This window comes from Falco biarmicus, chromosome 1, assembly GCF_023638135.1.
Source record: "Falco biarmicus isolate bFalBia1 chromosome 1, bFalBia1.pri, whole genome shotgun sequence".
Lineage (NCBI taxonomy): Eukaryota > Metazoa > Chordata > Aves > Falconiformes > Falconidae > Falco > Falco biarmicus.
Window position 1 is genome coordinate 87,168,368 of NC_079288.1, and position 14,853 is coordinate 87,183,220.

At 39.6% G+C, this 14,853-nt stretch overlaps 1 protein-coding gene across 2 annotated transcripts in view; it reads left to right on the forward strand.

The window, feature by feature from the left end:
* Positions 1-14,853, forward strand: part of ATRN (attractin) — a 156,771-nt gene that overhangs the window by 101,215 nt on the left and 40,703 nt on the right. For both annotated transcript variants that reach the window (XR_008822673.1, XM_056344292.1), the window contains one exon: positions 11,857-11,918. Coding sequence is in view for 1 of the 2 variants with exons in the window: in XM_056344292.1 (XP_056200267.1) it covers positions 11,857-11,918 (62 nt within the window). In the remaining variant the exon portion in view is untranslated. Of the gene's footprint in view, positions 1-11,856; positions 11,919-14,853 lie in introns of those variants that run through there.

Sequence of the window (14,853 nt, forward strand, 5' to 3'; positions counted from 1 at the left end):
CGAGGCTCTCAACAAATAAAACCTTGATGAGTAAAACAGCCCAGCCTGTGATTTCTGACTTCATAACTCTTTCAAAACTGTTACTGATACTGTGTGACGAGGCAGCCCTTTGATCACAGCCCTTACACCAGCTCACATACTCTGCACTCCACAGCATCAAGCTTCCTTCCAAAGTACCTGATGTTTTTTCTTTGGTTTTATGTTGGAAAAATAGATCAGGCTGCTAGTCCTGCAGCTGATGGGTCTGCAGTGAGAAGAACTGTGTTCATTAAAGCTCCCAGCATTTCGTTTCATAACTAGGCTAGTGCATCATTTAAAAAATCCTAAAATGGGTTGAACTTCGAGTTATTGTGCATATCTTTGGGTTTTCTGTCTTCTTGTTTGTTGAAACTAAGTTTGTTGGGTTTTTTGTTATTGCCGTTTCATGTAGTAATGAGACATCAGGTTTGAAACAGCGTGTGGCTTTGGTATTGCATAATAATGTGAGAAATGTTGGTACTAAAAGGTGTTTTTATTTAGTTATTTATATAAATATGAACTTATTTTACTTTGAAGAATATATATAGTTTATATAATATATAAAAATATAAGTACTTATTACTACTTATATAGACTTATTGCTACTTTGTTAAGGATGTAAAATCCTTAGAATTTCTGTCTGCAGCTGGCATATCGTAAACATTTCACGATGCAGATTGATAAATGTTTTAAACCTCGTATCCCTTATGATCCTTAAAAGAAGTCACTGCTTCCTTGGAGAAGGAGGCAGCACTTTTTTTTTTCACTAATACCACTGCAACAGCAAGCTCTGTCTTGCATGTATTTCCAGTGTTTTGTCTGGTCAGAAGTGATGCAAGACATAAGATTTTGCCCATTTCCATCTGTCAGCTATTTTGCAGCCTAAAAAAAATTTAGAAATTGCTAATATGTATTTAGTGGCTTTACTCTTCTTTCTGTTCTTGGTTCCCTCGTGTACTTACATTGCAAACTCTTTAGGAAAACAAGTTTTATTGCTTGTACACATTTGGCACGCAAGTAATGGTAGACTGTAAAGCTCATCTTTTTGCTGGAGTTTCAGGATCTGAGGCAGTGTTTTGAGCTGTGTGCGGAAGTTTTAATTTTTTCCATGTTGAAACTCTCTAGAAGTAGTCGGTATGCTGACAAACATAACTTATCCTGCACGCAGATGGTGTCAGAGCTCTGCTCAGCATGAAGCCATAGAACTGGATCTTTCACAAATGCATCCACACAGCAGCTTCTGATACTGGAGGGAGCTACTTGAAGACCTTGCAACTGGGAAGAGTGGAGTGTTTTAATACTAGCAACTCGCTTTCTATGTCTAGTTGTGGCATTTTTATTTTTCACAGTTTTTTTCAAAGTAGCTCAAAACTGCCTTGTCTCCAGAATAACTGCTGCAGTTGCGTATAAATCAAAATCCATCTAGGAGTACAGCAGCATTTTCCTCTTAAAAGATTTCTAAAGCAACAAGAAAGCTCACTCTAACTGAAAAGTTACTTGCTGCTGCAAATTATAACCTCTTTTCTTCTTTCTGTGGTATGAGCAAACTGCTTGGTGCTTTGTGAGTAAGCTGAGCCTTGCTGCTGGGACTTGTCTCGGGGCGCCGGGCTGAGCTTGCAGTACCTGCTTCCCCTGCCAGCCACCCGCCAGCTCTCAGGCACTCAGGCTAACACGAGTGCAGTATTCCTGCTGCCAAGTTCAAGATAACTCGAAACAGCTTTGCAGCGTAAACACATCTGAGGTCCAGTATAAGGGTTGATACTTTATATAGGTTTTCAGAAAGTCTCCTCTTTGGGAACTTCAAACCAAGCAGTGGAAAATGTGCACTTTTTTCCTTTTTTTTTAATGAGGGATTTTATTGCATTGTTTTTCTCAGCTGAATTCCTCTTAAAGGAGTGAATTCCTTACCTGCATTTCATTTAATAAGCAAGACCTTTTAGCAGAAAGGGGTTTTTTTCCCCTCTAATTAAACATTTAAAGTAGAAATGGCACAAAGTTTTTGTGCAGGGGTTGAGAAGGTGCTGTTGCTTAGACATCGTAGAATTAAAACAGGCAATGTATAGAATTGGTCCAAGAATCCCTTTTCAGGTGACTTCTACCAAACCTGTAGGTCAGTCTTCAAGGTTAGGTGTGGACAAGGGTTTGTAAGCAACGAGAAATCCCTTCTTAGACAAAAAGGAGCACTCTGGTAGTGAGTTCTTTGGGGGCAGAAGCAATGTGACAACATCTCTCTTCTATACTTTTTTTTTTTACCCTTTTCCTTTTGAATTCCAGTCATAAAATTTGCATTCAAAGGTATTCAGCTGGACACCGTACCACTGCCTAGCTTTTGAGAGGCTAATGGTAAGTAAAGATTTTTGTCCACCAGCAGCATGTGAGGTTGGGAGTCTTGACCATTTGATTGTTTCCAAGCCCTTGAAATAAGTTAAAGGAGTTTCTTTTCTGTAACTGAAGTCTGTTTACTGCTAGCAGTGATTAATGTTGTTAGTCTGTGTCTCCACTTGATGATAGTAATTTGCCTGAACTTAATTGCTGTTATTATGGAATACATGATTTTTAGCTTAGTCTTAAGAGTGAGTTAGTATGTAAAAATTCACCAGATTTCAACAGGTTGAAACAATGAACAACAGTTCAGTTGTTTGCAAGAACCCAAATGAGAAGGGATTATTTGTGTGCTGTGCTCTTTGCTTTGGGGAGGGATTGCACCTGAAGCTTGGGGGAGTTGAAGTGCACCTTAGGGAGATCTTCCCCATGGAAATCTACCTTACTGAGAATTTAATTATAACTTGGCCATCTCAGCTCATTGGATGTACTACTCACCCTCTTAACTGTTGGAAGTTCTCTCAAACTTTACAAAGCCAATGGGTTTTTTTGCTGAGGTTATTTTAGCAGTGGCTACCTGAATTTTCAGCTTCACCTTGGCTGCTGTGCCTACAGAGTCGCCTGCAAGAATGGCCTCCTTGCTGCAGGGCAACACACAGGACTTTGGAGGAAAGCTACCATCTTGTAGATCAGCCTGGGAAGTTGCACTTTGCATTTCTGGGGCAGAACTATAGGTGTGAATTCCTTCTTTAACCCTCCTTAGAGGCTACTTAACTCCTGGTTGAAATTAATAGTTGGGTCAGTACCTCTTCACCCGTTGCAGTGAGGTTTATCAGAAATTCTTTCACAATTGTTAAAATCCAGCCACAAGTGTGCCGCTGTTCACAGCAGGCACAAGAGCAGGAGCTCTCAGGAAGCAGCACCCAGCGACTGACCCCAAACTCCAGTGTCAAAAGCGAGTTTACAGGGCTGTGAATTCTTGCTTCTATTTTCCTACAGCTTAACACCACCACTGGTGCCTGCACAACCTGCGGCATTCGCTACCACTGCAGTGCTACCTTTGTTGTTAACTTCAGCTGCTCCCTCTTGTTGCCATATAGGGCCTTTTGTTTTGTATTTATTTTTAGCTTCTTTTTATTTTTCTCTCCTGCAAAATTGCTACAGTAACCTCCAGCTACCTTACCACTCTTCTCTTGCATGACCATTTCCACCTTCAGCATGTGGACAGGATGGAGTGTGAATGCAGCAGAGGTCTGCGGGAATGCATGGTCTTTGGTTTTAAGGTATTTTCCTGGCATTTAGGGGAACTGGAGTTTTTTCTGTCCCTGCCTCAGGTTTCTTGTGGCATTTGGTAGTGTGTTATTGTGACGAGTAGGTTGCGGGATCTGGTCTGAGATGGCTGTTCCATTTATGGGACTTCCCAGGATATTGTTTGCTAGTGCACTTTAAATTCAGGTGGGCGTCACTGTTCAACACCTGCCTGCTTATTGAACAAATACTTCCCGTTTGTGAGATTTGTGTGGTAATTTTTCTGATGCAGAGCAGTGGGGGACTAAATCTTAAGCACTATTTTTAATTTAGAGACAGCTATGCCTGTGTTTGCTCTGCACAGCAATTCGAGAGGTCGCATGGGGAGACAAAGCATATGTAATTGGCATTTCTGAGCCAACTTCTGACTGCAGCCAATTAGCTGAGAAGTGACAATTTGTGACTACTGCAGTAAGGCAGCACAGTATTGCAATATAAATCGATTTCCATCTCGGTGTAAGTTCAGAAGTGAACTAGTTTTTATATTTGCACAGTATCAAGTGTTTGTGCCATAAAGCTCAATAGCTTAGTTAATATTGCAGCAAATGAGAAGTCATTTATCTCTTTCATTGGTCATTCATACAGGAGCAACGTGGCTCATAGTAGTAGGTTTGAAAATGAAATTTTAGTGGAGATTTTATTTTTACTTGTTGTAGAACTTAAATCTGAGCGTGTGAACCTCTTCAGCACCAAGTTGGCCAGAAGTTTTTCTTCTACGAATATAGAGCAGCAGTCTGTTGAGTGTGCTTGGATGCAGATTATTTTTTGAGCTTCTGATGAGCAATGAGCAAGTCTTTTAATGCAAGCAGGAACAGATTGATCTAGATTTAATGTCTGTGACCTTTTTGCTTTCTTTGATCTTCCTCTCCTGGACCTTTAGCTGTCAGATCAGCTGGTGTTGTGGCTGTGGATGGTTACCCCTTACTCATATTTGTCAGCTTTCAACTGAGCATCACAGGTCCTCCTGACATCCACACCTACACCATCAGGTCTATTACAAATACGCTGGGATCTCCCACCTCTGATTCATGCTCTGCTACAACTTGTTGAGTGTCACAGTTTTTCAAGTTACAAATAATTGCTGTAAGACCCTTCCTTCTCTCAAACTTACAGTTTCACTTTTCTATCTAGAGAATCTTTCCCTGCAAACAGGTTGTTCTTGCAGCTTTTGAGGACTTACAGTGCTCGTCAGCTTAAATATTCTTCCTAACCTCAAAATTTGGATGTAGTCTTGCTGTTTGCTTAAAATAGATCCATGATGCCTCTGAATGTCCTGCATCTGTTGTGTGGCATCACATTGCACAGGGGTGCAGTGGCTGTGACCAGGGTACGGATCCACCTGAAAGCTGGCTTAGCAAAGAGTAGTTTTCAGCTGCATTGGGTTGTGTGACCTGATTGACTATACAGCTGCAAATATACTGTGCACACTTGCTGGGTCATGGGAAATAAGGGAAGAAACGGTTAAAAGGAGAGTATGGGTACACACGTGGGCACCAGCAGCACTTATGGAAGGCTTAAAATGCTGGTGAAATCATGGTCTATAATAAGCTTTGCTTTGTTGCCTTAGGGATGCAAGTATCTTGTATTTTTTCAGAGTAGATGTCTTGTTCTGCACTTAACATAAACGCTGCACAGGGGCACAGAGTTGTAATGCTTCTCCTCCCTTTTGGAGGTTCAGCAGACACATTTTGCTTCCAAATTTCTTCATTCACTGACATTTGTATTCTGTTATCCATTTATTAAATTGCCAAACTGTACTTGGTACAGCCAAATTCAGATGGTTTGGGTTTAGATTAAGGTGGGGTGTAATGCTAATCATCCCTTTTCCAGGTGAAGGTGGACCAAGGGCAACTGATGCCCTTGCATCCAAAAAGAAACTGTCTCTTAGGATGCTGTGGCATAAGGCTCCCAAAAGAAAACTGGTATATGTTCTCCTTCTAGACCAGCAACAATCAGAACAAGGTTTGTTATGGTATTTTAAGAAGATCATGGTTTCTTTCAGCAATTGATCATCCTATGGCATTTGCCTGTTACCTTTTGTACCTAGATTGCTAATATAATGTTTTTAACATTTTGTGACGTGTTAGCCCACATTGATTGTCCCTAGGATCCACCATCATGAAAAGAAGTAAAGAAACAGCAGGTGTTAATGAGCTTATTGTTTCCAGGGGTGATACACAACATTAACGCAGGGGATGGGTAGTCCTGACTTAGCCTGCTTTTTTGTATTTTGTGGTTCACTCCACAGTCTGATCTGAAAGGTACAATTATAATAATGACACATTCCCTCTGTACCTATATTGTAGTGGTGGGGCACGTTGGTCAGGTCTCTGACTTGATTTGGTTGCCTTTCTAGATTCCTACAGATGAATTTATCCGATTCATCTTAGTCAAGTTTGTGGATTTGTATTTTGGGGTGGGGAGAACGGGGATGCAGACTGTTAAACCTGCTTATCAGGGTTATAGCATGAGCTTTTCCTGCGCTTTGCCACTCTGCATGAGACTTAAAAAAATTAAAGTCTACTTTTAAGCTTACCACCACATCAAAGAGGTTTGCAAGAGGGAGGCAAAGTGGTTCTTGTAAGCGCGAATCCTGGATTTTAATTTTTTCCATTCAGGGACGTTCTTCTTCCATCATTTTCCTTGAATCATCTGAGCTTTTAACACTGGGGTGTACTGACCCAGTTCCAGTCTCTGTTTCTTGACACTGAAAGCAGTTTTAGTAAATCAGTAGCCACTTCCTTTTTGTTGCTCAACATCTGGTCCAACATCCGTGTGTCTTACCAGAAACATAGCTGCATTTGGTCCAGCAGTGTGCCGTGATGCTCAATGCCTAAACATGGCCCCACAGTGCCATGCGGATGGCAGATGGGATGTAGGACCTATCTCTAGGGGCCCACATCCTTCTGGAGCAGCAGCTGGGGGCCAGGTGAGGTGTCCCAGGGCAGTTGAATGGCAATAGGTTATCCCTGTTTGGGTAATGAATGGAGCTTACAATGGAGCATCTATGAAACCAAGGGCAAGGATGCACTGTGGAAATTTGAACCATCTAAATGTAGGGGTCTACAAATAGGTGTTTTCATGGGCCAGAAGTGTTTAAGGTCCCGTTATAGATGGAGACTTAGATACAGAACTGTTCAGGTAATCGTGTACTAGACACGTACGCTGGCCAGCTGAATCACAGGTGAGATCTCCATTGAGTGTAAAAGGATGATAGGCATATCCTTCTGAGTTCCTCTATTTAGATGTCTTAAACTGTGTCTGAATCCCATAAATCTCATCTCTAGAGGTGAAGAGATACTTCCTTCTGAAAAGGTGTCCTGGGAGCTCACATCTCTGAGACAATTTGAGAGCCACCTGTCCAAACAGGGTCATCTTTCCCTGCTCCTCCCTTGGGTCGCTGCTGAGTTTGCCTCATCCCTCCATGAGCAGTCAGCTCAAAAATACCAGCCAAAAGCTGTGCATTCCTATGGTTAGCTCTTGGCTGGCTTAATGACTTGCCTTGGCTCATTACGGATGTTCACAGAACACATGAAGCAGCAGCAGCAGCATGTGGCAGAGCCGAGACCACCTTTTAGGTGGTGGAGCTGGATTGCTGGGTTGGCTGGGTTCTCCTGAAACCTCATCGCCGAGGCTGTTGGAGTTGGCTCGCTGCTGCTGTTGAGGAGAGAGCACCACCAACAATACGGGTTTTCTGCCATGTGTTTCACTGGAGCACATAGTACTTGTTTTTAAAGGAGAACTGAAAGAGGGAATGGTGTTTCTCTTAAGCAGAAGAGCAGTATTTCCCCCCCTTGCTATCATAGAGGGCAAAATTAATGTTTTGATGACTTTGACATCAGTCAAGAACACTTAAAAACCATTTGTTTTTCAGCAGGTCCTTTGACAGAAGCGCAGGCACTCAGCATTCAGGCCACACGGCTCCCTCTTACTGTTGTCTGTATTCTCCAAGGTCAGATTGAATTCTTGCCTCTAACCGTTAAAAAAAAAAAAAAAAAAAAAAAAAAAGGCAGAGGCAGTGGAGGTGCAGAGGAAGAAACAGAGGAAGATGTACATAAATGTCACCTGCAGCTTGTTTGGCAGTTGGCTTTCTCTCTTTGGAAGCCCATGGAGTTCCCAGCCTTTCAACCTTACGTGCTGCTGCTTTGTTTGTTAACTTTGCCGCTGGAGCTATATTGAAATAAAAAGCAAAGCAGCCTGAAATCTCTGAATTTCTGTGGGTTTCAGTGCTGTGTGGTCCCGCAGATTTTCAAAACACAAGTGCTGGTGCATTCTCCCACCTGCTAGGTGAGGTTAATGGATCTAGCAGTAGGGACCTTTTGATATCTTCTGAATTCACAGCAAGCACCACACTCCAGTAGCCTTCCTCACGTTGTGCCTTCTCTGTTGTACTTCTCTGGTTTCATAAGTTAATTAGACTTTTCTTTTTCTCTCCTTTAAATTCTATTCTAGGAGTATGTCCTGTTCAAAACACCATTTCCCGTTTCCCTTTTTCTCATCCGTAACATTGAAGTAGGGTTGAAAAGAAAGGCAGCACTGAAGTGAATTGAGTCACTTAAGTGGAGAAGGGCAAAAATACAGCATGTGAATAGTCCTGAATTGTTAGCAGGGAAAGAAAAGCTGTAGAAACAAAGTTTTTTGTGTTTTCACAAGCATTTAGATACCCAAAATGTACCAAATTATGGCATGAAAACGCCATACTTGAAATGTTCTTCAGTACATTGGCAGTTCTTCAGTTAACAAGTTTAGATTAGGAGTACTAATGTTATGTATAATATTGGAAATTATTTGGGTTTGGAGAGAGATTTGCCCCATCCCCATTGTGGGTTATAGTTTGGCTTCTTTTTCTGTAAAACAACAGTAACTTTCAGCACAAGTAAAAACAGTTTTGTTGTGATGATTTGTCTGTAAATCTGCTTGTTACAGGTAAGCGAGAGGAATTACTCATATTTGTTTCTTGCTGTATTTAATGAAAAAAAATATTCTGTGGAATTTCTCTTTGAGTCAGTGATAGTAATTTTTGTTAGTGCTGTGTGAAATTCAAGTACTTTTTAATCAGTTCAAAGCACTTGTAAATGAAGAGAATGGAGGCTTAAATAACTTCAGCTATGGTCGCCCTTACAGGCTTAAAGTGAACCTGTTTCGAAATAAGAAGTTGAGCAAGAGTCAGGTGGACCTATTTTTGTATAAAATTTTTCTCAAGTTTCTCTCCTCTTGAAGCGTAGACTTGGGTACTAATGCAAACCAGTTCCTGGTGTGTAATCGTCCCAATTTGTTTGTCAAAATTTATATCGGTCATAGGCTGTAGTTTAACACCCAGAAGCATTTTGAGTTTGAAATACCAACTGGTACTGCAGTGTCAATTGGGATCCAGCTGCGTTTCCTTTACTCAGAATATTTTGTGGCCAAGCGCTTTACCGTTAACTCCTTTGAAATGTATGCATACGGATTTCAAAAATAGTGCACTTCTTGATGTTGGTGGCTAGTTAGAGGTAGCTGAATTTTCTTCTTGGCTTAATATTTTATGCTAATCAAATGATAAAGAAGGCAAAGCTCTTAATTATACATTTTGTCAGTCCAGATAGCCAGCTATTTTTGTTCATCTGGAAAGTAGCCCAATTTATTTGGTACTTCAAATGATGTGGCCTTAAAAAAACGTGATAGGCTGGTAAGATTTTTCAGATCCCTTTTCAGAACAGATAAACACAAGCTTTATAATCTTCTCTGGAATTCATGTAATTAATTTTCTAATCTGTTTTGGTCTTAACTACTGAATGATTATTCCTAAAAACACACTATAAAACATCCTGGAACGGTCACGAATGTTACACGAGGTACACGCCAGTTTCACACAGTTATGCTGCTTATTCCTTTGGTACAAAATTAGGTTTTTGAGAACGGATAAATGAATCTTCTACTGTCATATAAACTTAATTAAAAATCCATACCGCTAAGAAATTTGCGCCATATTTTTCCTATATCAGAATGAACAGTCTAATTTTAACAGCTATTTCTAACCAAACTTTCTATGTAACTGAATTAATTAAGTCTTAGGAACAGATTATATTAGGGGAAATTAAGCTCTAAGTAAGCAAACCATTAACAATTATGGTACTAAATTGCCTGTGACACAGATTGGTCAGGTTTAATAGCATAAAGTGTTTTCAGCTTGTGAGAAGTAAATTGAAGAAACCAACCTACGCTTTTTTTTTTAATCCATGTATGAGGTGAAGATCCTCAGTTGGTCTTTGCAAGAGAAGAGCTTCATCAGATAGGTAAAAAACCCACCACTGGTAAAGCATTTCTAGTGCTTCTGTGTGAAGCAAACCCAAATTTTCCTTCTCTGTTTTATTTATTTCCTGCAATTGTGTTCTCAAAAACTGAGAAGCCCTTCCCTGGTGGCTGTTTAGAGATGAGTCTCATGAATCTTTCATGGAATCTGTCCTTTTTTAAAATCAGCAGATACTTGTTTCTTCTTCCAATTGGAGCAAGCTTTGGCTTCCACCACAGAATCTGGTCCTAACAAACATCTGCAGAGGACAGGCCCGTTGTGGATTTCTTTGTGCTTTTAATTTTCTTTTTCTACAAAGGGATTTTTAAATATAAGTTGTTGATACATAATAAGGTCTTTGTTTTGAAATGCATCTTTTATAGTCAGGCAGCATCACAGTTATTGTCAGATCATAATTCTATATACTGGATATATTACAAGTTTGTATTTGGGGATGTGCTCTTTTAGTAAGGAAATTCTTTGCCTTAAAGAAATGCCAGAATAGTTAGGCGAATATAAAACCACCTCAGTTACCATGCAGTGAATTAGAAAATAAAAAGTGAAATCATACTTACTCTCGTTTTTCTAATGAGAAAGCTGTGGGGAAGCACTTTATAAGGAAAAAAATCAGCAAGAAACTGTCTTTTCTTGTCTTTTGCAGGCAGTAATATTTAGGTCACAAGCATCTGGTCTGCAGGTTTCAAGTCAGCTTTCCAGCAAAACCAAAGTTGTACACTGTAAAGGAGCTTTCAGATCAAGAGCATTTCAATATATTTATAAGAAAATTATTTTGGTCAGCTTCCATATCCCAAGTTACAATGGATATTTAAAGCAAATATGATGATAGAAGGTGTTCTAGAGCAACAGAAGTCCAAGTGATAACTGATTTTGTATATAGTAATTATTTTTGGAATGTGACTGTTGCTGGGTGGAGAGATTTATATTTATGCTAATGGTACCATTTTATTTGGGGGTGGGGGGCGTGGAAGGAAATAACAAATGACACCCTAAATGAATTTAATATCCATGGAAGAATCACAGATTCATAGAAAAAATAAATCGAGCTTTCCCTAGAAAGCTTTTGTAAGTGCAGATTTCAGTTTAGTTTTGCTAGAAATTCAGTTACTTCATGAAAGAGTTAATGTCCTGTTGTGGTGCTGAGATTGATAGTCAGAGGAAATAGGAGGTACCTGGAAAGAACTTCTGATTCCTAATATTGCAGAAGTTGCCTTTCTGTTGGTTTGCCTCCCCTCTGCTTTGTTATTTTTAACCGGGCTCCCTAATCTTTCCTTTTGCCTCTAACCACCTCCCAATTTCCTGCTCACTTCTTCCCTCTGTGTTTTGTCCAAAATATTCGGTTGTTTTCCACTTTTCTTTGCAGTTTGAGTGGATTGCAGGAAAGTGAGTTAAGATGAATGCCATAGCTGTTTTTACAGTATCTATTATCTTCTGTGTTTCATGCCTTTTTGCTGCTCTCTGTGTAAGTTATTTATTCAAGTAGATTTTTATGTATTAATAGTTTGAATAGGAGCCTGTGTTTTGTATTTCTAAATGTTGTGCTTTGGGTTGCTGTGTATACAATAATTAAAGGTGCTCTGTATTTAGCTCTATGAAACTTCTGTATTTGAACTTTTTGGACTAGTGTTTCCTCCAAGGCAGTTAATGTGCACTGAAGACTGTTCCTTAAACATTGCCAGGAGAGAGAGGTGTTACTTGTTTAGGTTCATTTTTTGGATAAATGATTTCAAAGTAATGCTGTTAGTTTACTTCTTTTCCCTTAGAATATTTCACTGCTCTTTCAAAACAGTGATCAAAAATGTTAATTGATTTAACTAAAGACATATTTCATTGTAATTTTTTTATTTCAGCAACAATGCATCTGAAATATGAATTTTCTTTTCACGAAGTAATAGAAAGCATTTACTTTTCTTTTGCAGATTGCATTCTCACAACACAGCAACTTTATGGACCTGGTACAGTTCTTTGTGACATTTTTCAGGTACTTTTCATTTAAGACAGCTAAATATTTCTTCTCTAGGAAAGATGTTTGGGTTTTGTTTTTCAGTGTAGTGTTTGGTGTTTTGTTTTGTTTTTTTTACTTAAATATTCTGCTTATGTTGCAGCCTTGAAAATGGAAATCTCTACTGTATTTGAAGTATTTAATTGGGAAATACGTCAAGAAAATTGTCTGCCTGTCTTGGCAAATACATCCCGTCCCTATGCATGCAGGGAGAGGGAGATTTGGGGGTGGGGGAGGTATTTGAAATGGAGAAGTTACTTTTAAAATGGTATAGAAGGCATCTTCTGAGTTACCACATCACACAAATAATGTATAACTTACAGAAATTGCATATCTTCACATATTGTCAGGCACAAACCATAAATTAAGGAAGTGATAATGCGAAGAGTTAAGCCTGGACTAATTTCAAACTCTTTAGGTAGCACCTTTTGATTTTTAAACTGAACTCTGAAAAGATGTCAAGTTAAATACCCTTCTGTCCTTTATTAACTGCTTGGTAAAGTGCATTTCTTGGTGTAAAGCAAACTGATAATTCCCTAGGAGTTGGAGCCAACAGAAGCTATTTCAATATTTGTTTCTTCTTCCATCCTCCAAAAAAAGTATAGCACTAACAAAGGGGTTAGATGTCTCCCGAAGCAGAACAGGCCATCCCTTTAAGGTTTCAAAATCAAATGTGTTAGCCTCTATTTTAGGAACTGTTAATATTCCACAAATATAAAGCAGTACTTGATCAATAAGGAGAAGTCCCTCAGGAGGGATATACATGGAGTAAACAGTACTCCAGATCTTACAACCTGTTTTAAAGTAGGCAATATTATGCCCATTGTAAAATGAGCAGCAGGAATGATATCTTGCTTTAGATTCCATATTAAATTTAATTAAAGGACGGAGCACCAGATGGGTCCTTCAGACAAGTGGTTTATAATTTATTTTTTTTTTTACTATGTAGCTTTTACAGAGTTGAGTGTGCTTTAATACAATCCCAGATAAACAGCAGGCTTGAACCACCACCTTGTTTGCATTGATATGGTGTAAGCGTTAACGACTGGATCAGACTTAAGCGTTTGTTCTGCTGAATACATCATGGTAAAGGTCTTCCCTAAAAGTCTTTGTGGCAGAGTTAATTACTTACAAGGAGAATGAATAGGGAAGCAGTTTCTTTTTAGTGGCATAAGATCAATCCAAACTTAAAAGGTATCCATTAGGTTTTTACAGCCCCAGATCCACCTGTGTATGAGAGTTTGAAACTCTTCAATAGGAGTGATTTCTCCAGTTCCATTATTGGAAGAAAATCACAGTTTGAAGCAGGAGATATGTGTGTTGTATCTCAACAAGCACATGCAGCTGCGAGTGTGTGTCCAAAAGTTAGGTAGATTTAAGAGTCAGCAGTGGTTCTCCTTCCCTCCCTCAGTGCTGTCACATGGATCTTGAGAAGTAATGTTGCAGTATTATTTAGCATCCCAACATGCCAGACGAATAAGAACGTGTATACTTGGGAGAAGACAGTTTATTGGTATTTTCCAGCCAAGCATTTATAATGCATTAAAAATTCTTCGATTCTTTAACTGTAACTACTGCTAAGTTCCTCTCACAGCATTTTATTTTACAGTTGCTATAACTTGCTAAACAACCAGCATATTAGAACAGCATGATTCATCTCTGCTGTTTGTAGGGGAAACTCTGGAAATGCTTGCATTTTTAATGCTCTTGGGTGCGTTTCATAATTACAGTTGAATCCAAGTTAGACCATAAATAAGTAATATCTGATAGCCCCCTGTGATGTTAATGAGATAGAATTGGCTGAAAATTTGCACACTAAGTAGAGGCAATGAAAATGCTTTCTGCAAAGCCTAAAGACAGTTGGCAAAACCCCCTTTGAGCTGTAGGCCACCCCTAACTCGAAAACTGAGGTACCTGTAAACTCTTTGAGTATAATGGACACAAAAAGAGTCTTTGTCCTAGGAAATGGATGTTTAGAATGACTTTCTATTAGCACATTCAGAGGTCTTTATTTTGCTATTCTGCAGGGAATTTTGACATTTTTTTCTGTGCTGGTCATGTGGCACATTTCCATCTCCTAGAAGCCACCTTCTCCACTTCATTGTAACCTAAACATGCTCTTCTGCCATGCAGCTGGAAGAAACAGCTGTGCTTTGAGTTGCACAGAGAACCACCCAGGGAAACGGGGGTGGGTGGGTGTTAGATTTTCAGTTGCGTTGCTGACATTTGTGATGATTTAGGTCAAGCTGGTCGTTCCAATGGGCACTGGAATGCAAGCTGGATTGCCAGACTCCAGCACTGCTGAATTTATGGAGTATCACAGGCACTGGCTGGACTGACTCTGGGAAGCACACAGCATCACAGAGAAGCCAGGAGCCTGGCCGTGTGTTTAAACAACATCAGGCAGTGCGGAGCAGGACGAAACATGACTGCTGGATTTGGTTGCCATTTAATTTAAGAGCTGGGTGGGCTACTGTGGGTCAGAGACAGGGTGCCTCACATTTAGAGGTGCTGTTAGGCTCTGGGAGCTCCTTCAGGAGCTGGTATTCTGCTTGAAGCCAGGCATGTGGCTGTATGTTACCATTATTTTATTTTGCAACACGTTAACGTTTTATTTTAAGCAAAGAAAATGTCAGTGGATAAAGGTTGAGTAGAATGGTGAAGTTATGGGGTCATTAATATTGCATTATAATTGGAGCCACAGGCAAAATGATACTCTAACCGTTGTTAACCTTTGCAAAGCTAAATGAGATTCAAGCAAACTATTTTTTTCTGTTTCCTCCTCTCTGCTTTTCATAACACAGGTCTTTAATTTACAAATTTTGCTGTTGTTTTTCAGCAGATAGTTTGAGCTGTTTTGACAGTCTCTAGTAAACATTGTTCTTAGTATCTGTGGTTCCTTATCTTCCAAAAA